General features: G+C 41.4%; 1 protein-coding gene across 1 annotated transcript in view; it reads left to right on the forward strand.

Moving 5' to 3' along the window:
* The window catches only part of LOC111972729 (serine/threonine-protein phosphatase 2A 56 kDa regulatory subunit alpha isoform), a 140,927-nt gene that overhangs the window by 95,957 nt on the left and 20,187 nt on the right, over nt 1-24,783 (forward strand). The window contains exons 3-4 of the mRNA XM_023999787.2: nt 15,178-15,279; nt 15,401-15,493. Coding sequence (XP_023855555.1) covers nt 15,178-15,279; nt 15,401-15,493 — 195 coding nt within the window. The remainder of the gene's footprint in view (nt 1-15,177; nt 15,280-15,400; nt 15,494-24,783) is intronic.

Here is a 24,783-nt window from a genome sequence, read left to right on the forward strand (position 1 = left end):
TCAGTCTACTCAATACACAATATATTTTTTCCCAACGTCCTCCTCAGAGTTATCAGACGCAAACATCCATGCAGGATTGTTTTTCCTCGGTATAGTGTTCAATACACATATGTTGACAATAAATATGGCTCCATTCACTGTTGTCCCGCAATAAGAGTGACGACGCTAATGTTCTCTGGGTGTCACTGTGTAGACTGATACCCCATGTCATTGATCCACAATCCATAGGTAAGGCTGTACAGTGAAATAAGTATGTCCCCAATGCACTTCTAAAGTATAATATATCCAGTGTGATTTTAACAGATTGTTGTCAAATTAACAAATTGTCTTTTGTTGTTTTTATATAACATTCCAACCTTGTTTAGCAGGACCTATTCAATTATGGCATAATTCTAATATTTGTAATCACTGTCAATGACATACTTTTATTTTGAAGGCTAACCACGAAGTCCACTATTGTGGCTAGCTTCACATAGAGGGGTCCGACCACCATTTAACAACTGTCTTATATGGTGTCATCATTATTTTAGATGATGACACCGAGCTATATAGTTAGCTAGCTAACTATAGCTACTGAAAAAGATTGTTATTTTGCTGTGTTTTTGGGGAAGAACATTGTATGCATCCATGAGCTAGCTAGCTTTTTTTATGACCAGCACTGTAGGTGCGCGAGACAACTTTACCAGCATCATAGCAATGAATCGTTGTGACATATGAGTGATAGTGTAATCAATGTGTAATAACTACGTAAAAAATGTATCAACCCGTTAAATTGTGGCGTGCAGTCATATTCAGGTCCTGATTGGTCAACAAGCTTATTTGACATGTCAAATAGTGTTATTTGATGTGTCTTTTTTGACACGCAAAGACCCAAACGGCGTTCCATAGAAATCCTGGTTGAGAATGAAACGACTGAAGAAATGAACAACGAAACAAGCACAGAAAGTAAGTGAAAGAAATAGGTTTTGATTGTTTTACTGGTAATGGGGGCATACGTAAATGCCAACAAAATAACTTTTTGGTCAGTGAGGTGTGTGTGTGTAACCTTTATTTAACTAAGCAAGTCGGTTAAGAACAAATTCTCATTTACAATGACGGGCCAATCCCGGACGACGCTGGGCCAATTGTGCGCCGCCATATGGGACTCCCAATCATGGCCAGATGTGATATAGCCTGAATTCGAACCAGGGACTGTAGTGACGCCTCTTGCACTGAGATGCAGTGCCTTAGACCGCTGTGTCCATGTGTGTGTGTTAACTATTTAACTGKACTAGAATGCTCAAAGGCAGCTAAAATAAAATATATCGGTATTGGTTTTTTTTGACAAGGAAAATATTGGATATTGGTATCAGCCAAAAATGTAATATCGGTGCATCAGTACTTCCTAATATTGAACTGCACCCYTTTTTGCCTTCAGAACAGCCTCAATTCGTCAGGGCATGGACTCTACAAGGTGTCGAATGCTTCCCACAGTTTTGTCAAGTTGGCTTGGATGTCCTTTGGGTGGTGGACCATTCTTAATACACACGGGAAACTGTTTAGCGTAAAAGACGCAGCAGCATTGCGATTCTTGAAAYGCTCAAACCTGTTCGCATGGCACCCCGTTTAAAAGAACTTAAATATTTTGCCTTGCCCATTCACCCTCTGAGTGGCACACATACACAATCCATGTCTCAATTGTCTCAAGGCTTGAAAATCCTAATTTAACTTGTCTCCTCTTCTTCATCTGCATCTGATTTTTAAGTGGATTTAGCAAGTTACATCAATAWGGGATCATAGTTTTCACCTGGATTCAGTCTGTCATGGAAAGAGTTATTCAGACCCCTTGACTTTTTCCACATTTTGTTACATTACAGCCTTATTCTAAAATGGATTAAATWGTTTTTTTCCTCATCAATCTACACTCAATATCCCATAATGACAAAGAAAAATTAGGTTTGTATGCAAGTGTATAAAAAAACTATCACATTTACATAAGTATTCAGACCCTTTTCAGACTCCACGCAGCGATTACAGCGTGGAGTCTTTGGTATGGCACATCTGTATTTGGGGAGTTTCTCCCATTTTTCTCAGCAGATCCGCCTTCACCATAGGGATGCCATTGGCCAGGTGATGAGCGGTGCCTGGTTTCCTACAGACGTAACACTTGGCATGCAGGCCAAAGGGTTCAATCTTGGTTTCATCAGACCAGAGAATCTTGTTTCTCATGGTCAGAGTCCTTTAGGTGCCTTTTGGCAAACTCCAAGCGGGCTGTCATGTTCCTTTTACTGAGGTGTGGCTTCTGTCTGCCCACTTTACCATGAAGGCCTGATTTGGTGGAGTGCTGCAGAGATGCTTGTTCTTCTGAAAGGTTCTCCCATCTCCACAGAGGAACTCTGGAGCTCTGTCAGTGACCATTAGGCTCTTGGTCACCTCTATGACCAAGGCCCTTCTCACCTGATTGTTCCGTTTGACCGGGTGGCCAGCTCTAAGAAGAGTCTTGGTGGTTCCAAACTTCATCCATTTAAGAATGATGGAGGCCACTGTGTTCTTGGACCTTCAACGCTGCAGAAATRTTYTGGTACCCTTCCCCAGATCTGTGCCTCGACACAATCCTGTCTCGGAACTCTACGGACATTTCCTTTTACCTAATGGCTTGTTTTTTTTCTCAGAAATGCACTATCAACTGTAGGAATTTAAATGGACAGGTGTGTGCCTTTCCAAATCATGTCCAATCAATTGAATTTACCACAGRTGGACTCCAAGTTGTATAAACATCTCAAGGATGATCAATGTAAACAGGCTGCACCTGAGCTTATTTTCAAGTCTCATAGCAAAGGGTCTGAATACTTATGTAATTAAGGTCTTTCTGTAAATTTGCCAACATTTCTAGAAACTGTCATGGGATATTGCCTAACATTTCTAGACACTGTCATGGGATATTGTGTGTAGATTGTTGAAAAAAATGTATTAAATCGATTTTAGAATAAGTCGGTAACGTAACAAAATGTGGAAAATGTCAAGTTGTCTGAATACTTTCCCAATACACTGTAAATGCGGTAAATACAGAAATTGTTTGCTCACTGGTTAATTAATATCCAACTAGTCAGTGACAACTGTTTGGAGTTTGTGACCGCAACTGTGAGCTTATTACAGTATTATAGACACTGTCCTGGGATTTCTTATGATCTTCTATATAGCAGAACCACTTACCTTCTAACGACTCTTGTGTAGCCATAGACCAAAGCGTGACACGTGTGCGTTCGTGAGTCTCATCTCTTTACAGATAGCTTGTGTTTTCGGGGTGTGATTGCACACTTCGTACCAAACCTTTCGGACCTCTGTTCAGTCCGCACTGTGAACCCGAATGAATACATAAAAATAATACATACAAAAAATACACCTATAGGCTATGCCTACGCTGAAATTTAGGCCTATGCCTCGTAAATCTGAGTTGAAAAAAACATTTCAGGCTATTCTGTTAAAACAACTAGAGCCTTTGCACACATTGTAATCAAAATTCTAATCTTCAAACTGTCGTTTTGTGAGGCGCAGTCGGGAAGTAGTTCTGTACAATGGAGAGTGGTGGGGTTGATTAACCAGAATTGGAGGATCCTCCATCGTCGTTTAAATCTCCAGATTGGGAACGGCAATGGACAGAGTTGCGGATAAAATGTTAACAGTATGTCTCTACGCTCAACGAGAATAGCATATTCAGCTGCAAACACCTCAAATATGTTGACACATGTACGCCAACATCACCCCAGTATACCGGCGCAAGACGGAAACACCAAAGAAACAATGTCTCCCCTCTGCATTCAAGCAGCCCTTGGCAGCTGATTCTGATTATGAGCCCCAAAAAATACAAGTGCTACAGTAGGTAGGCCATGTTTGTATTTTTTACAGTCTTTGTGCGCATATCCGCGGCTATAAACCATTCTCGATGGTTGTGAATAGGGGGTTTCAGCACCTCGTAAAAGCCACGTTACGAACTTCTTATTTCAGCAAACAGGTAGTACCCTCCTACATACAGTTAATTTGGAAAATATTCAGACCCCTTGACTTTTTCACGTTACGTTACAGCCTTATTCTAAAATGAATTTTTWWAAATCCTCATCGATCTACACACATTAAACAATAATGACAATGCAAAAACTTTTTCTTTTCTTTTTTTTTACATTTTTGAAAGACACCTAAAGGACTCAGACCATGAGAAACAAGATTATCTGGTCTGATGAAACCAAGATTGAACTGCCAAGYGTCACATCTGGAGGAAACCTGGCACCATCCCTACGGTGAGACGTGGTGGCAGCATCATGCTGTAGGGATGTTTTTCAGCGGCAGGGACTGGGAGACTTAGTCAGGATAGATGAACAGAGCAAAGTACAGAGAGATCCTTGATGAAAACCTGCTCCAGAGTGCTCAGGACCTAACACTGGGAGGTTCACCTTCCAACAGGACAATGACCCTAAGCACAAAGCGAAGACTTCGGGACAAGTCTCTGAATGTTCTTGAGTGGCCCAGCCAGAGCCCGGAGTTGAACCCGATCAAACATCTCTGAAGAGACCTGAACATAGCTGTGCAGCCGATTTCTCCCCATCCAACCTGACAGAGCTTGAGAAGAATCTGGCAGAGAAGAATGGGAGAAACTCTCCAAATACAGGTGTGCCAAGCTTGTAGCGTCATACCCAAGAAGACTCGAGGCTGTAATCGCTGCCAAAGGTGCTTCAACAAAGTACTGAGTAAAGGGTATGAATACTTATGTAAATTTGGTATTTCAGTTTTTTATTTGTCATTATGTGGTACTGTGTGTAGATTATTTTTCTCATCAAACATTGAATCCAATTTAAATTAAGGCTGTAACGTAACAAAATGTGTCTGAATACTTTCCTAATGCACTTTAATCAAACCAAAGCCAAAGTTTTCAATTAATTGGCCAATGCACCCTGTGACAGTCCATTACATTACCCCAGAGTTGGAGATGTACCGTGCTACGGACACACCCCATTTTTATTTATTTACTTTATTTAACCTTTATTTAACCAGGTAGGCCAGTTGAGAACTCATTTCTCATTTACAACTGCGAACTGGCCAAGATAAAGCAAAGCAGTGCGACACAGTTACACATGGAGTAAACAAACGTACAGTCAATAACACAATAGAAAAAATATATGTACAGTGTGTGCAAATGTAGTAAGATTAAGGAGGTCAGGCAATAAATAGGCCATTATGGCGAAATAATTACAATTTAGCATTAACACTGGAGTGATAGATGTGCAGAAGATGATGTGCAAGTAGAGAAACTGGGGTGCAAAAGAGCAAAAAAAAAATATTACAATATGGGGATGAGGTAGTTGGGTGGGCTATTTACAGATGGGCTGTGTACAGGTACAATGATCGGTAAGCTGCTCTGACAGCTGATGCTTAAAGTTAGTGAGGGAGATATGAGTCTCCAGCTTCAGTGATTTTTGCAATTTGTTTGAGTCATCGGCAGCAGAGAACTGGAAGGAAAGGCGGCCAAAGGGGGAGTTGGCTTTGGGGATGACCAGTGAAATATACCTGCTGGAGCGCGTGCTACGGGTGGGTGTTGCTATGGTGACCAGAGAGCTGAGATAAGGTGGGGCTTTAGCTAGCAAAGACTTATACAGTTGAAGTCGGAAGTTTACATACACCTTAGCCATATACATTTAAACTCAGTTTTCACAACTCCTGACATTTAATCCTAGTAAAAAAAATCCCTGTCTTAGGTCAGTTAGGATCACCACATTATTTTAATAATGTGAAATGTCAGAATAATAGYAGAGATTGATTTATTTCCGCTTGTATTTATTTAATCACATTCCCAGTGGGTCAGACATTTACATACACTCAATTAGTATTTGGTACCATTGCCTTTAAATTGTTTAACTTGGGTCAAATGTTTTGGCTAGCCTTCCGCAAGCTTCCCACAATAAGTTGGGTGAATTTTGGCCCATTCCTGCTGACAGAGATGTTGTCAGGTTTGTAGGCCTCCTTGCTCGCACACATTTTATCAGTTCTTCTTACAGATTTTCTATAGGATTGAGGTCAGGGCTTTGTGATGGCCGCTCCAATACCTTGACTTTGTTGTCCTTAAGCCATTTTGCCATAACTTTGGAAATATGCTTGGGGTCAWTGTCYATTTGGAAGACCCATTTGCGACCAAGCTTTAACTTCCTGACTGATGTCTTGAGATGTTGCTTCAATATATCCACATAATTTTCCTTCCTCACGAAGCCCTCTATTTTGTGAAGTGCACAAGTCCCTCCTGCAGCAAAGCACCCCCACAACATGATGCTGCCACCCCCGTGCTTCACGGTTGGGATGGTGGTCTTCGGCTTGCAAGCTTCCCCTTTCTTCCTCCGAACATAACAATGGTCATTATGGCCAAGCAGTTCTATTTTTGTTTCATCAGACCAGAGGACATTTCTCCCGAAAGTACGATCTTTGCAAACCGTAGTCTGGCTTTTTTATGGCGGTTTTGGAGCAGTGGCTTCTTCCTTGCTGAGCGGCCTTTCAGGTTATGTCAATATAGGACTTGTTTTACTGTGGATATAGATACTTTTGTACCCGTTTTCTCCAGCATCTTCACAAGGTCCTTTGCTGTTGTTCTGGGATTGATTTGCACTTTTCACACCAAAGTACAATCAGCTCTAGGAGACAGAACACGTCTCCTTCCTGAGCGGTGTGATGGCTGTGTGGCCCCATGGTGTTTATACTTGCGTACTGTTTTTGTACAGATGAACGTGGTACCTCCAGGCATTTGGAAATTGCTCCCAAGGATAAACCAGACTTGTGGAGGTCCACAATTTTTTTCTGAGGTCTTGGCTGATTTCTTTAGATTTTTCCCATTTATGTCAAGCAGAGGCACTGAGTTTGAAGGTAGGCCTTGAAATASATCCACAGGTACACCTCCAATTGACTCAAATTATGTCAATTAGCCTATCAGAAGCTTCTAAAGCCATGACATCATTTTCTGGAATTTTCCAAGCTGTTTAAAGGCACAGTCAACTTAGTGTATATAAACTTCTGACCCACTGGAATTGTGATATAGTGAATTATAAGTGAAATAATCTCTCTGTAAACAGTTGTTGGAAAAATACTTGTCATGCACAAAGTAGATGTTCTAACTGACTTGCCAAAACTATAGTTTGTTAACAAGAAATTTGTGGAGTGGTTAAAATGAGTTTTAATGACTCCAACCTAAGTGTATGTAAACTTCTGACTTCAACTGTAGATGACCTGGAGCCAGTGTGTTTGGCGACAAATATGAAACGAGGGCCAGCCAACGAGAGCATACAGGTCGCAGTGGTGGGTAGTATATGGGGCTATGGAGACAAAACGGATGGCACTGTAATTGACTACATCCAATTTGCTGAGTAGAGTGTTGGAGTCATTTTGTAAATGACTTCGCCGAAGTCAAAGATCGGTAGGATAGTCAGTTTTAGGAGGGTATGTTTAGCAGCATAAGTGAAGGAGGSTTTGTTGCGAAATAGGAAGCCGATTCTAGATTGGAGATGCTTAATGTGAGTCTGGAAGTTGAGTTTACAGTCTAACCAGACCTAGGTATTTGTAACTTTCCACATATTCTAAGTCAGAACCGTCCAGAGTAGTGATGCTAGACGGGCGGGTGGGTGCAGGCAGTGATCGGTTGAAGAGCATGCATTTAGTTTTACTTGCATTTAACCTCTCTTGGGTGCGTGAGACGTTAGCGTCCCACCTCTTTAACAGCCAGTGAAACTGCTGGGCGCCAAATTCAAATACAGAAATACTCATTATAAAAATTCAGAAAACAAAACATATTTTACATAGGTTTAAAGATGAACTTCTTGTGAATCCAACCACGGTGTCAGATTTTTTTTTAATGCTTTACGGCGAAAGCATACCTTACGATTATTTGGGAACATAGCCCACTAGACAAATCATTACAAACAGTAAACCAGCCAAGTAGAACAGTTACACAGTCAGAAACTAGAGATAAAATTAATCCCTTACCTTTGATGATCTTCATATGGTTACACTCAGCAGACATTAATTTACTCAATAAATGTTCCTTATGTTCGATAAAGTCTCTTTATATCCAAAAACCTCAGTTTTGTTCGCGTTTTCTTCAGTAATCCACAGGCTCAAACGCAGTCAAAACAGGAAGACAAAAAAATCCAAATTGTATCCGTAAAGTTCATAGAAACATGTCAAACGATGTTTATATTCAATCCTCAGGTTGTTTTTAGCCTAAATAATCGATAATATTTCAACCGGACAATAACGTCGTCAATTTAAAAGGTAAACAAGAAACACACTCTCGGTCTCGCGCATGAAAAAGCTCTGTGACACTTTAGGGTCCACTCATTCAGACTGCTCTTACTTCTTCATTTTTTCAGAATACAAGCCTGAAACAATTTCTAAAGACTGTTGACATCTAGTGGAAGGCATAGAAACTGCAATTTGAGTCCTAAGTCAATGGATACTGTAATGGCATTGAAACTTCCTGAATGGATTTTTCTCAGGTTTACGTCTGCAAAATCAGTTCTGTTATACTCACAGACACTATTTTAACAGTTTTGGAAACTTTAGAGTGTTTTCCATCCAAATATACCAGTTATATGCATATCATATCTTCTGGACCCGAGAAGCAGGCAGTTTAATTTGGGCATGCATTTCATCCAAAATTCCAAATGCTGCCCCTACCCTAGAGAAGTTAAGAGCAGTTGGAGGCCACTGAAGGAGTGTTGTATGGCATTGAAGCTCGTCTGGAGGGTTATTAACACAGTGTCCAAAGAAGGGCCAGAAGTATACAAGAATGGTGTATCAGAGGTGGATCTGAGAATCACCAGCAGCAAGAGCGACATCATTGATATATACAGAGAAAGGAGTCGGCCCAAAGACACTGCCAGAGGTCCGGACAACAGGCCCTCCGATTTGACACATTGAACTCTGAGAGGTAGTTGGTSAACCAGGCAAGGCAGTCATTTGAGAAACCAAGGTTGTTGAGTCTGCCGATAAGAATGCAGTGATTGACAGAGTCGAAAGCATTGGCCAGGTCGATGAAGATGGCTGCACAGTACTGTCTTTTACGATGGCGGTTATGATATCGTTTAGTACCTTGAGCGTGGCTGAGGTGCACCCATGACCAGCTCGGAAACCAGATTGCATAGCGGAGAAGGTACGGTGGGATTCGAAATGGTCAGTGATCTGTTTAACTTGGCTTTCGAAGACTTTAGAAAGGCAGGGTAGGATAGATGTAGGTCTGTAACAGTTTGGGTCTGGAGTGTCTCCCTCTTTGAAGAGGAGGATGACTGCGGCGGATTTCCAATCTTTAGGGATCTCAGATGATACGAAAGAGGTTGAACAAGCTAGTAATAGGGGTTGCAACAATTGCGGTGGATAATTTTAGAAAGAGAGGGTCCAGATTGTCTAGCCCAGCTGATTTGTAGGGGTCCAGATTTTGCAGCTCATCAGCTATCTGGATTTGGGTGAAGGAGAAGTGGGGGAGGCTTGGGCAAGTTGTTGTGGGGGGTGCAGAGCTGTTGGCTGGGGTACGGGTAGCCAGGTTGAAAGCATCCCCAGCCGTAGAAAAATGCTTATAGAAATTCTCAATTATAGTATATTTATCGGTGGTGACAGTGTTTCCTAGCCTCAGTGCAGTGGTCAACTGGGAAGAGGTGCTCTTATTCTCCATTAACTTTACAGTGTCCCACTTATGGGAGTCACTAGTGCGCATCTGACACCAAAGGAGGCTGTCTCATGGTGCGTTCGTAACCAAGTGGGAATTTACCATGCTACTGGGAAAAAATCCACTTGAACGGTGGTAATTACTAGTGCGAAAATCGTCTATCATCCTGAGCACCCACTTCTCCCACATGGTGAACTCTGACGTCAGCTACTAAGGAAATGGCCTCTAACAGTGTTTTTGGCAATTAAATGCAACAAAACATTATTTATAAAAAAACACTATATTCATGTGGTTTTTTAACTCTTTAATTTGTTTATAAGCGTGATAGCTGTACTTTGAGTTTGTTGATACAGCTTGTTGGCCTTTAGTCAATTGCAGTTTCTTAAATGAGTTCAAATCACATGAATGCATCCAACTGGTAAGTTACCACCTCCTGCTGTACTGAACCCAAACCGAACTGTGGTTTAGTGAATCGTTACACCCCTAGTATGTTAAGTGTGTAGCTCAAACCATTCGGACTCTACAGACGTTTTTGCAACAGATTCAACAAGATGTTGATGACAACGATGCTGCTTTCCACTTTGATTCTTAAAGACGTGCTCTGGAACTTTGGCGTCCATGTCGTTCATACATGCAGAATTACTGTTTTACCTTAACTAGCCACGAAATCCCTAGATTGACAGCAGCTGTTTTTTTGGAAGCTGTGATGAAGCACCATTTTCCACAAATGTTCCCCCATGTGGGCCGGCCCTCTAGCAATTAGAATTCAACCAATGAGCTTTAGCCACTCGCCATTTGAGTGACCGGTAGCAAGATGCACCAATGACATGGTGTACATGTGATGTAGTACACAATTTTCAGCGACCGCTTTTGACTCGTGAGCGCTCCTTTTAGAACTAGTGGCTAAAAAGTATCCAAAAGTGTCGGAGAATTCCTCTAATATAAATCCACAAACGTTCTATAATTATACTAAGCTCAGCAAAAAAAAGAAACGTCCTCTCACTGTCAACTGCGTTTATTTTCAGCAAACTTAACATGTGTAAATATTTGTATGAACATAGGATTCAACAAGTTCCACAGACATGTGACTAACAGAAATGTAATAATGTGTCCCTGAACAAACGGGGGGTCAAAATCAAAAAAGTACTGCAGTGCATCTCCTCCTCATGGACTGCACCAGATTTGCCAGTTCTTGCTGTGAGATGTTACCCCACTCTTCCACCAAGGCACCTGCAAGTTCCCAGACATTTCTGGGGGGAATGGCCCTAACCCTCACCCTCCAAACCAACAGGTCCCAGACGTGGGATCCGGGCTCTTTGCTGGCCATGGCAGAACACTGACATTCCTGTCTTGCAGGAAATCACGCACAGAACGAGCAGTATGGCTGGTGGCATTGTCATGCTGGAAGGTCATGTCAGGATGAGCCTGCAGGAAGGGTACCACATGAGGGACGCTGTGTAACGCACAGCGTTGAGATTGCCTGCAATGACAACAAGCTCAGTCCGATGATGCTGTGACACACCGCCCGAGACCATGACAGACCCTCCACCTCCAAATCGATCCCGCTCCAGAGTACAGGCCTTGGTGTAACGCTCATTCCTTCGACGATAAATGCGAATCCGACCATCACCCCTGGTGAGACAAAACTGTGACTCGTCAGTGAAGAGCACTTTTTGCCAGTCCTGTTTGGTCTAGCGACGGTGGGTTTGTGCCCATAGGCGACATTGTTGCTGGTGATGTCTAGTGAGGACCTGCCTTACAACAAGCCTACAGGCCTCAGTCCAGCCTCTTTCAGCCTATTGCGGACAGTCTGAGCATTGATGGAGGGATTGTGCGATCCTGGTGTAACTCAGGCAGTTGTTGTTGCCATCCTGTACCTGTCTCACAGGTGTGATGTTTGGATGAACCAATCCTGTGCAGGTGTTGTTACACGTGGTCTGCCACTACGAGGACGATCAGCTGTCCGTCCTGTCTCCCTGTAGTGCTGTCTTAGGCGTCTCACAGTACGGACATTGCAATTTATTTCCCTGGCCACATCTGCAGTCCTCAWKCCTCCTTGCAGCATGCCTAAGGCACGTTCACGCAGATGAGAAGGGGCCCTGGGCATCTTTCTTTTGGTGTTTTTCAGTCAGTAGAAAGGCCTCTTTAGTGTCTTAAGTTTTCACAACTGTGACCTTATTTGCCTACCGTCTGTAAGCTGTTAGTGTCTTAACGACCGTTCCACAGGTGCATGTTCATAAATTGTTTATGGTTCATTGAACAAGCATGGGAAACAGAGTTTAAACCCATTACAATGAAGATCTGTGAAGTTATTTGGATTATTACGAATTATCTTTTAAAGACAGGGTCCTGAGTTTATGCATCGTAATGTCTGTAAACAATGTCTTAGGAAGTGTCTAAAATAAATGGTGTCAGCCGCTAATGCTAATCATTAGTTAGCTGGCTAAATCAATTGAGGCCAGAGAAAAAAGTGGTAAAAAAATAAGGAAAATTGCACAGCATCGCGTCAGCTAGGCAAGAATGAAGGCTACCCGACACTCACTTTTAAGTTGAACGCCATGTTTCTTCTCAAATCCGTAGGACATAAAACAATATAGAGATAAGATAGATATCTATTTTGAGAAATTACATGTAGTATTTTCATATTTTAGCATACACTTTTCATAATGCGAAATTCCTGCAGTCAGCACATGACCACTCGCGCAGAGGCATTGCTCTGGCTACTAAGCAAAAACTATTTACACAAACCTACAATTAAAATATGCAAATTTTTTATAGAAACTGATAATGGTGCGTGTGACTTCAATGAACTGAATGATGAGGAGGGTGAAGAGGGTGATTTWAAATTTGATTGATCTAAATGATGAGGGTGATTGAATTTAGAACAATAGTGTAATGATAAAGAGTTGTGTGCAGGCGCTCTATTTTATTATGAAAGCCTGGAAATGGTAGCCTATATAATCTCCCCTCAGAGAGTCAAATCAGACACAGAACAACATACAACGTGTGTAGTTCACAATAGCAAGCCGAACCAAACTAATGGACACACTGACCGCATTGCAAATGCTTGCAGAATTTAGATGGGTTGGAGTCAGATGGAGGATCGGATATTGAGCTTGAAATCGATTCTTCTTTATCTGATTCCTACGTTAACTTCGAGCCTCCGCCTGTGATGCCTGAGCCTCGTCGCAGTAAAACCAGAACTGAGCCAACTGAGACCTGCTCTCCCGYTTCCCCAAGCACCACAGCTCCCACTCTGGAAAAAGAAGACAGTGTCAAGTCGGCAGGTGTACACGAAACAAGGCCCATGAAAACTGCAGTGCAACCAATTTGTTTGTGGGGCTTGTTCATACAAAACCCTGAACCTGTGCTGACTGTGGACCCAAAACCATAAAAAGAAGCCAAGATTGATTCATGCGTAAAGGCACAGGTATAAGGGCACAATACAGTGTACAACACAATCAACAAATGACTTTTTTTGAATCTTGTCATTAATATGTGCCACTTTATGTTTACATACCCTACATTACTCATCTCATATGTATATACTGTACTCTATACCATCTACTGCATCTTGCCTATGCCGTTCTGTACCATCACTCATTCATATATCTTAATGTACATATTCTTTATCCCTTTACACTTGTGTGTATAAGGTAGTAGTTGTGGAATTGTTAGGTTAGATTACTTGTTGGTTATTACTGCATTGTCGGAACTAGAAGCACAAGCATTTCGCTACACTCGCATTAACATCTGCTAACCATGTGTATGTGACAAATAAAATTTGATTTGATTTTGATATCTCTTTATGCAATTAATCCTTTACAATAGTTTATTAACTATTTATCAAGGGTTGGTGCTTATGTTGGCGCACCTTGCAGGGTGACATGCAAAAGTGGACGCCGGCAACGTTCTCAGCAGGTACTTATATACTGAAAGGCCAGGCGGTTTATCTTTCAAGACGATTCGATGCGTATCTAGATACATGGGGTCCGATACGATACAGAAACTAGACGTTTTAGTTTGAAACGATTCAGTTTGATTAGAGGAACGAATCCATGTGATGATCTCATCACCATCGCCCACTAATTAATTTGTCATTTTTACAGATGAAAAGTGTGCTTGCTAGTAATTTATCAATATTAATTTTTTTAAATTTGCTATGGCATAGCCAATGAATATATAGCACAACTTTGGATTTCACCCGTCTCATAATCGAATGGTTTAGACCTGTGGTCACCAACCTTTTCTGAGCCAAGATCACTTTCTGAACCAAAAGGCAGGCYGAGATCTAACGCTCAGATTTTTTTTAAACATGATGTTTAAAACCTATAAAAAATAAAMWRWMCTGTMSYRWWGMRRTKWGKKYWGTAGGCTATAGGCTCAATACATTATCACTGCATATAAGCTATTCTTGAATTGCCCTGCCAATGTTGTTATTTTCAGACCATTGTAAAATGATATATGATCACCCTGGTAATATAGAATTAGTTTTATTACTTGTGAGGCATAATTGAAATCATTTGCGTCTATTTTATTTTTTACTTTATTTTTTACTGGACTGCATCTGATGCAGCCCAGCATCGCCAAACGCTACATTGACCATCAGATGCTTCTGATCAGTCTCGAGGGAGGGAGGGGAGGGAGGGATGAGTCATGTCACACTTCATGTTGTTACTCATATGACCACAGCGTGAAATACTCCTTGATATTAGAAACGCGCCGCTAATAACAACGCAAGTCTATCGATAGCGTGAGTGGCTAGGGAGACAGTGTTTTATGGCTTATAAAGTGTTGACAGTGCTGAATAAAAACCTCATAAAAACAGCAGCTCTTTGCTGTATTTGTTGACACTCTCTCTAGTCATGTTTTTTTTATTTTACACAGTAGACGACTATCAATCTCGCTGTGGGCTAGTGAAAGCTGCAGACACAGTAATCTGAGCTATTTGATTGGCCAGCCGTAGGCCTATAGGTACACTTGCTTTTCTCTCCGGGCCTGCATGATAGGTGGAGTTTGTACCTTCAGACTCATTATATGGTTCAAAATGAACACTTAAACTACCCAGCGTACAGGGCAGCTGAATCAAGTGCACCTAGCCCAAACTGTGCAAAGAATTTTACAGAAATGTTTGGTGATAGACTAGGAAACCCTTGCGTATCGGTGAATCGTTACATCCCTATTGCTTGAATATACCACAACCCTCGGGCCTTATTGCTTAATTAGACTTTAGTTTGACTAACAGCTAGCCAAACTGCATTGGACATGAAATATCTTAGGAAAGACCATTCTGGTTCTTCTTTCATTATGTATTGTATGAGTGGAAACCTAATGGATAAACAGTGTAATACCTCAAACACCTGTATAATCTTTGAATTTCATGTAGCTCACCAAATCGAAGGTCTGTTTGCCATAGAGAGTGGGTGAAAGTTTGCCCTTTGGCCAAGGGCTTTCGTGTAATTTTTTTGCAGTTTTAGTGTATTCATTATATGTCCTGTTGTTCACAGATCTGCACCAACATTTTGCGGACTCTTCCGCCTAGTGACAACCCCGATTTTGACCCAGAGGAGGACGAGCCCACTCTAGAGGCCTCATGGCCACACATACAGGTAAAACCATGTCACTTTAATTTGACCTCTTCTTAACGTATGTGTTATACCTGGTAGTATGAGCTTTATGTACAATTCATGTACCTTTTTCATAGATTTGTATTTTATTGACTTTTTCCAGCTTGTCTATGAGTTCCTTCTACGATTCTTGGAGAACCCAGACTTTCAGCCCAGCATCGCCAAGCGCTACATTGATCAGAAGTTCGTGCTGCAGGTAAGCATCGCAATCTGATGTCACACTGACCCGTTAATGACCCTTATCCTCTCAGATTTCATGCCGTCATCGTCAGTCACCCAAATGGCCACATGACATCACCATCAGTAGGGGTGTATTAGGAAGCAAATTTCCGAAAACATTCAACTTGACCAATAAGAAACGGTTGTTTTTGTTGCATAATGTGTTCCGTTGAAAAACGTTTTGCTGTGTTTGCTATGGTATATAGGGATGTTCCAAATAGACCATTAAAAAAAAAAAAGTTTAAACTGACATTTTATTTATCGGTTTTCTGTTAAAGCGATAAGAAACATTCATAGAATTCAACGTGAATTCAGAGCGTTAAGCATTGCACTTGTACTACAATTACTGTACCTCAATTTCACTTTGGAAAKTTTGCATTTCCTTCTCATTTAACTTCTCAAAGTATTACCATACAGGACTTCGCTGCTGTCCCTTGCCTTTCTCTGCCATTTTCCAACTGTTAACGATGATGACGTAGGGGTGGATAAATCGACTCCTAAGAATCGTCTCATAAGATTCCGTATTTTGGGAACAGAGGAGACTGATTTGTTGCCTTACTTCCGAGAAAACAAAATACTTGCATCTTCCATAGCAAGCTAGCGAGGGACTGAGAGAGAGGGGATGGGCACAGTAAAGGCATGTCGGCCACCAGGCAGACAGTCAGAACCGTGTACTAGGCCTGTCTTATCAGCAATCAAAAGCTGGAAATGGAAATGCTGGAATGCTGTATCTCGCAATTTCTTGGCTTGCTATGTCTCCCAACTTCAGTAAAGCAGGGCCTATTATCAATGAATATGCTAGGATATTGAGATAAGTTGAGCCTCGCGCTTCATCGCTCTTAGTTGTTTTGGAAATTGGCCCACTATGCTGTTTCTTTCTGCATCTACGCCCAATATATTTTTGGTTTGGGATTYTTCTTAACATTAAGGATCCCAATTTTGTTTAATAGTGTGCACTAACGAATACACCCCTGGTCTGTCAGTGTTGCTCAAAGCTATTATATTGATTCACCAAATATTGTAGAGACTCATTTCCTGTTGTTTACTGTGTTAGTTCTATGTGGAACTAAAGGGTACACACAGACCCAAAAAGACAGACCTGGCAGCATTACAAGCCTCAGACTGACTGCTAAACATCTACTCTTCAAAAGACAGTACAATATATCAAACGCAAACCGAATTTGGATAATCATTTGAGAAATTAATCTGTTTTGTAAGCGGTCATATTGATTTAGTTTAAACGAAAACGGCACCAATTTCCTTTCCTGTTTTTTGTTCGAGAGCCTCAAGTTCAGAGTATGAAAGACCAAAATGTTTTGATTATATCTCCTGGCAGTTATCAAAACCAGTTATTTTAACATGACATCTTCTGAACGTCAGTTGGAGTCATGTGGTGTCCCTTTGGAGGACGTCATCTTACAACAACTTGTACATTTCTTCAGTGTCAGTCTCAGCATTTAGCCTAGTTTGTCATGGGCATGTCTGCCATGATGACAGATAGTCCTCGTATGCTTTGGCTTGGTATTCTAGGATCTATACCGTCATATTAATTTGGCACCAAATGGTAGAAAACGGACAAACTGGGAGATACGACCTGAACTGTCAATAAGAAACGCAGGTGTTCGCATTTTGTAATTAAACATTTTGTTACGGTATGCCCTAATGAATACGACCCAGTCTCACCCTTGCAGGAGCAACCAACCGGGGCTGTGCCGTGCGTATTTATCGAGCCGTCCTGCTTTCCCCAGGGCAAGGGAGCGTACAGGGACTAATACTACGGCCTGGATTGTTGGCTGAGCTGCAGCATCCGAGGTGCTTAGGCTAAATTTCCATGATGCGAGTGGTGTCGTGGGGAGCTTTGAATAGCTCCCTGTTTATATTGCAGGAAGAGAAAAGGGGACTGTGGTCAGAGAGAGGCTGGGGAAGAGGAGCGGAGGGAGGGCAGAACAAGCCCAGTTTTTTTTTTTTGTAGTGTCAGTGCTTTCCCCTGTCTCTCCGTAAGCTTGTTAGAGACAGATCTTGACATGGGAGAGGGACTGTACAATATGCTCACAGTGGAACTGATGGTTAGAATGTGTTTCATTTAATCTTGGTGAGCAGTAAGTATTTATTTTAGAAATGTTTGTCTGGGGAAAATGCATCCCTCTGCGAATGTTTAGCTCATTGATAGTCTTCAAAAGAGAGTGTGTGTGTGCGCGCGCACGTGTGTACTACAGGCTGTGAGTGCATGCAGAGGGGAAGAAAGTGCAGCCCTGTCATTACCGTAGTTACAGTTATGGAAAGTGTTGTCACGGAGGTGTTGTCACCACAGTACAGCTTCCTGTGAGTCTGCTGATGCTGGACAAAAAACTCTACCAAAACATCAACATGAAAGTCTTGAATGTGTCATATTTTCCCAAATATTCAATTGATTAATTTTGATTAAATTAAAGCATCAAATGGCTTGAAGTATTTCCAGGCGATGTACAATGCTTTCAAAAAGAATTCACACCCCTTTACTTTTTCCAAATTTTGTTGTTACAGCCTGTATTAAATTGATATGTTGGTCACTGGTCTACACACCATGCCCTATAATGTCAAGGTGGAATTATGTTTTTTGAAATTTGTACAAATTAATTTGAAAGGAAAAGCTGAAATGTCTTCTGCCAATAAGTATTCAATCCCTTATGGCAAGTAAATTAGTTCAGGAATAAAAATGTGCTTAACAAGACATAATAGGTTGCATGGACTGTGTGCAATAAGTGTTTAACATGCGCCGTTTATACCTCCCGTGTGCATGCCGGTGATTAGTGGTAGTAGTGGTGTGCAGATGTGGGCAGGCTTCTATTTAAATAAATCCATATTCACCATCAAAAATAAATCCATTATTAATTTGTTCCTAAGAAACATTTATTTTGTAGTAAAAATATAATGGAATATAACAGAATAAAATAAAAATTATTTTCCCCACACGACTTGTGGAACCGCTGTCATATAAAAAAGTTTTGAAACCCAAGCCCATGCTTTTTTTGATCCACGTTTCATCTCTTTCGTGTCCTCACTACCACTTTGTTAGGGAGCAGCTGTAGGGTCTTACATTGAGAGTATCTTAAAAAATAATACATTTCCCTTGGCAACATTWTTTAGCTACTATCTTTAAGCCTTTGTCTGGGGGGGGAAATCTTTCCATAACTGTTATAGGGGTCTTACCGTCCTCCCTCGGCTAACCTTTGTGCACTCGAGGAGTTAACTAGTTTGTTGTCGTCTTTTACTCAATTAGAAGTTATTATCCTGGGTGAACTAAATTATGAGTGTGAAATGCAGGCTTTAGACAATCTATACTGAACAAAAATATAAACGCAACATGCATCAATTTCAAAGAGTTACAGCCAAATCCTCTAAAACATTGGAGGCAGCTTATGGTAGAGAAATTAACATTCAATTCTCTGGCAACAGCTCTGGTGGACATTCCTGCACTCAACATGCCAATTACACTCTCCCTCAAAACTTGAGACATCTGTGGCATTGTGTTGTGTGACAAAATTACACATTTTAGTGGCCTTTTATTGTCCCCAGTACAAGATGATCATGCTGTTTAATCATTTTCTTGATATGCCACACCTGTCAGGTGGATGGATTATCTTGGCAAAGGAGAAATGCTTTTTAAATGTAAAACAAAAATGTAAAACAAAATTTGAAAGAAATAAGCTTTTTGCGCATATGGACAATTTCTGGGATCTTTTATTTCAGCTCATGAAACATGCTTTTATATTTTGTTCAGTGTAAAAGGCATGTAATGATCTAAACCTAACCCAGCTAGAGACTAAGCCAACACGGCCCAACCCTAAAGATCCTTCAAAGTCCACTCTGATTTGGTCTTATTTCAACAATACACCAGAGAAATATGTTTCTACTGGTGTCTTCGCCCAAGACATTAGTGACCATTGCCCAGTTGTTTGTGTTACTAATGTGAGAATACAAAAATCTAAGCCTTGTGTCATCACAAAGAGAAACTTTAAAAACTTAATGTAAACAAGCTTTTTTTATTTTAGTGACCTTTGATTGTATTTCAGCTATCCCTGAACCGGATTTAGCTTTGAGCCTTTTTGCAGATGTCTTCAATAGTATTGTAGATATTCATGCTCCCTTAAAAAAAATTAAGGGTTGAAGGTAGATTAAATGCCTGGTTTTACTCTGGAATTTTCAGTCATTCATAAAAGAGATGATGCTTGGGTCAAGACCAGAAACACAGGCCCAGACTGGCAAGCTTTTAAGCAACTGAGGAATCATTGTGTAAGACGGATCAGAAAGGCTAAATCTGATATTATTTAACCGCTCATTCGGATTGGGATCGCGGCTAAATTCGGAGAAACTTTCAAGTCCCTGTATGGTTCTACTTCCTCCTCTCTGCCACAACAAATTAATTCAGACACTGGCCTCATTACGGGGAAAAATGCCAGAATTGATGCATTTAATCTAGGCCTGACCCATTTAGTCGACTGGTCGATTGTTTGGTCAATAGGCTGTTGCTCGACGGAGATTTCTTTAGTCGAGCAGTAGCAAAAAAAAAACACCTGTCTGATTTGCGCCTGTCTTAGTGGACTAATCCATTGTGGAGGCCGTGGGGATGGCACAGTGCATCACTCTAAGACATGTGCTACTGAAATGGTATATGGTTATTTACATAAGAACAGTGGTGCAAAACTAAAAAATATATAATTTTATAACAAATGCACTTTCTCCCCTGTTTGTTGTTCTTAAACATCAGTGCGCTGTTGAATTGGCACCTTTTCCTAGTTGCTATGTGCATAACATAGAACAATGTGGCGGGGGCAGCAGCTGAGTTAAGAGACGAGAAAACAGCCCTTACCTTAATTGTCTAAGAAAAGTGAGGAGAGAGGAAACGCCAACTTAATTTGGTCTATAATCAACAGCCTAACTGTTAAATGTGTCTAGCTTTATATATCATCCATAGACAGTGCATTCGGAAAGTATTCAGACCTCTTGACTTTCTACGTTATAGCCTTATTCTAAAATGGGTTAAATTGTTTCCCCCCGCTCATCAATCTACACACAATACCCCATAATGAAAAGGTAAACGTTTTTTTTATACATTTTTGCAAATGTATTAAAAACTGAAATCACATTTACATAAGTATTCAGACCTTTTACTCAGTACTTTGTTGAAGCACCTTTGGCAGCGATTACAGCCTAGAGTATTCTTGGGTATAACGCTACAAGTTTGGCACACCTGTATTTGGGGAGTTTCTCCCATTCTCCTTTGCAGATCCTCTCAAGCTTTGTCAGGTTGGATCGGGAACATCGCTGTACAGCTATTTTCAGGTCTCTGCAGAGATGTTCAATCGGGTTCAAGTCCAGGCCACTCAAGGACATTCAGAGACTCGTCCCGAAGCCACTCCTGCGTTGTCTTGGCTGTGTGCTTAGGGTCATTGTCCTATTGGAAGGTGAACATTTGCCCCAGTCTGAGATCCTGAGTGCTCTGGAGCAGGTTTTCATCAAGGATCTCTCTGTACTTTGCTCTGTTCATCTTTCCCTCAATCCTGACTAGTATCCCTGCCGCTGAAAAACATCCCCACAGCATGATGCTGCCACCACCATGCTTCACCGTAGGGATGGGGCCTGCTTCCTTCAGACGTGATGCTTGGCATCCAAGCCAAAGAGTTCAATCTTGGTTTCATCAGACCAGAGAATCTTGTTTCTCATGGTCTGAGAGTCCTTTAGGTGCCTTTTGGCAAACTCCAAGCGGACTGTCATGTGCCTTTTACTGAGGAGTGTCTTCCGTCTGGCCACTCTACCATAAAGGCCTGATTGGTGGAGAGCTGCAAAGATGGTTGACCTTCTGGAAGGTTCTCCTGTCTCCAAAGAGGAMCTCTCTGTCTCGGAGCGCTACTGACAATTCCTTTGACCCCATGTCTTGGTTTTTGCTCTGACATGTGCTATCAACTCTGGAACCTTATATAAACAGGTGTGTGCCTTTCCAAATCATGTCCAATCAATTGAATTTACCACAGGTGGACTCCAATCAAGTTGTAGAAACAGCTCAAGGATGATCAATGGAAACAGGATGCACCTGAGCTCAATTTCTAGTCTCATAGCAAAGGGCCTGAATGCTTATTTAAATAAGGTATTTTTTTTCATATACATTTGCAAGCTTTTCTACATCTGTTTTCACTTTGTAATTATGGGGTATTGTGTGTAGATTGATGAGGGGGGGGAAACTATTTAATACATTTTAGAATAAGGCTGTAACAACAAAATGTGGAAAAAGTCAAGGGGTCTGAATACTTTCCTAATACACTTAAAGGGGAACTGCACCTGCTGATTTGGCTTTGTTTTTTGGCTTGCTCCTGAAGAAATGTTGGCGGCCATGACATAAGCCAAACGTGAGTTGGCTTAGTGGTGTGGTATAATGTGGGTGTTTCTTGGGTGTGTCCTTAACACCTCCAAGACACCCATCTGCCAGAACCTTGCCCGCAGGCAGTTTCCCCCCACTCAATCACAACAAACTTCTTGCGGGTTGAGTTCAATAATAACAGGCCGATGTATGGTGAGATGCTAGAGGAAGCTTTGAATAGGTCAGTAGCCTACAGAGTAATATGAGAAGAATGCCATTGCTGAATTTATGTAGATATTCTACTTAAATAAGTGTTTTGATAACTTTCAAATGTAGTAGCAAGTCCATGTAGAATAAACAACCGTTTACATAACGCCATAGTGTTCTGTTAATATAACAACGTGCACCTTTCATGGTTCTTTGGCAAAGTATCTGTATTACAATGACAATCAGCATTTTGTCTGGTGGTAATGGGGCTGCCTTGGCAAACATGTCAGAGTGGTCATACCTTCCTGTGTAGTGTCCCATATACAACAAGAGTTCCCTGATCCTGGTGCAGAATACACAGGGTTTCTCCCTCCCCATATTAACTGATACCATTCAATTCAATAATGCAAGGCAATACAAGTAAAAGTTGTCTGGTAAAATGTTAATACCGAGTGCCAAGTCTCTCTCCATTCACAGACATCAGTATCAAGCCCATCTGTCAGTCTGAATTTAATCTGATCATCTTGCAAACCTCCACGTGCTGGCTCCATACATGTTTCTGTGAACACATAAACACATAGTCACTGGTTTTTTTTAACCAATGGCAGTGACCCACAAACGGGTACTATGTTAAAGTTTGAACAGGTCAGATAAAACCTACCCAATTATGGTCTCCCCACCAAACGACTGAGGCTGCTGTCTGGCAAAAGCATCTCCAGTCCATCTGTAGAAATAATCAGATTGCTGGATATGCTATGATACCCACCTTTGCTCTTTCTGGTAGGTCTCTGCGTCCATCCATGACCAGGGGATCAGTCTGGCACACAAATGTGCACGTTGTCTAACAGAAAAACAGTCAACAATTGTCAATTATATTGTCAATTATAAACATAGCTCAAGAAATAATGTAATCTCATTTGGAAGCTAATTCTATGCTTTACGGATGTAGACTGACTAGCTTCAGATTGGATTAGATTCAGTCTGGTGACGCTGTTACATCATGCAACCTACTGTGACATGTTTTGTTATGTCACTGGGTTGGTTTGAGTTTGTTGCTGCCAGTTAGTTGCTGTTGTAGTCAGACATTAGTTAGCTAGTACCACCATAGATGCATCCCATATTTATTCGTGCCTCTCAGAGGCTGTGGCTGTTTCGTCTAAGTTACACTAACTTAGTGGCATGGAAATACGATTACATTGCTAAAGTAGGCAAATAATTAGTAGGAAACAACTTTGCCGTATTATGTCGTCAACTGTACTTTAGAGAGATGGCAATGTTGTCATTACTGTTACTAGCAAAGTTCGTCAAAAATACCTAGCAATGCTCATGTTAGCTGGCTAAAGTTATACTGCACCTAAAGTCAGTCTGGCGACATCACAATCATGACGAGAGATTTTCCTACTAATTAACGTTATTTGCCGGCTTTTGAAGTTATTGTGTTTCCAAGCCATATCTGAGTTGTAATTGAGGTAGGCTAAGGTTAGGTAGCTAGCTTGCTAGCTAACGTTATTGGGGTAGCTAGCTAGCTAACGTCAGCTATGCTAGCGATAATGATTATCAACATATACATAACCACTGGGGACCAACGAACTCCAACCACCTATTCCGCAGGACAGGATCCTTTGGCAGAGCATGCCGACCACGATCCTTTGAACGTGTTGGAGGCGACGTAACATAATGTAACAGAAACATGGGAGCCCCATTCAATGAAGGGAAGCGAAGTGGGTGGAGGGGTGATTTGCACGTGGAGCTTGGCAAAAGGGGGCATGATTTGTTGACATAATTGTAATCCAAACCCAACCTTAATTTACTCGTGATGCACAGAGGTTCCAAACTGTGTTTTAGATGAGACCGATTGTATGACTTAAATGATCCTACTTACACTTTGAAGTCCATTTTGACACTAGAATAAATGTTTGACTCGATGCCACATAGGCCGTTTTCAAAGGGATTAGTTGTTTTTTAGAGGCAGTCGCTCTTTAAAGGCTTCTGCTGTGGTAGAATCAGAATGCCCATGTCTTCACTCTCAGCTCTGTGCTTGTCAGGGCAAGGGGACTGGGAGAGCGGGCCTGATGGGACAAACAACATGGCAGGGAATCACTCAGGAAGTTCTGTTCTTACCGACTGACTGGCTGATTTACTGAGTGGTGTGACTGACTGTGTTAGTGAGGAGTTATTCTCACCTGCCCCGGCCAAATCCTGAACCTGAACAGGCCTTTTGCTGTTGAACAAGTAATTTAGTCACTTCAAAAGATGCATYGCTGTGCTAGAACTGAACTGAAACCTATTATGAGTCATGCATTCAAAGGAGGCCTACATTAGCATTCTCTTTCTCTGTTCCCATTCTCACTTTTTACATTCTATACTTTATATTTTTACACTGTTTCGGGTTTGGGTGTGTGCGCACACATGCAATTTTGTACCTTTTTAGGTATTGTTAACCAGTATTGCATTTGCTTCCTGTATATAACACAGGTTAGGATACAGACTGTAGAAAGAGGCTGTTTGTGTGAGTCTAATCCCTATCATTAGATGTATGCTGTGAACCTCTTAGGGTGGCCCTATGTGTTGRCAAAACATAAAACACTTACAGTGTAACAGGTCAGATTAAACACTTACGGCCTCCATACGTTCCCTCTGTTCTCCCTCTCCTAATGCACGGTTAGCCTGTCCAGGCAGAGATTTCTCTGTGAGAGCCCACTGAGTGGTCTTCTTTAWCTGTGTCC

Source organism: Salvelinus sp. IW2-2015, linkage group LG14, assembly GCF_002910315.2.
Source record: "Salvelinus sp. IW2-2015 linkage group LG14, ASM291031v2, whole genome shotgun sequence".
Lineage (NCBI taxonomy): Eukaryota > Metazoa > Chordata > Actinopteri > Salmoniformes > Salmonidae > Salvelinus > Salvelinus sp. IW2-2015.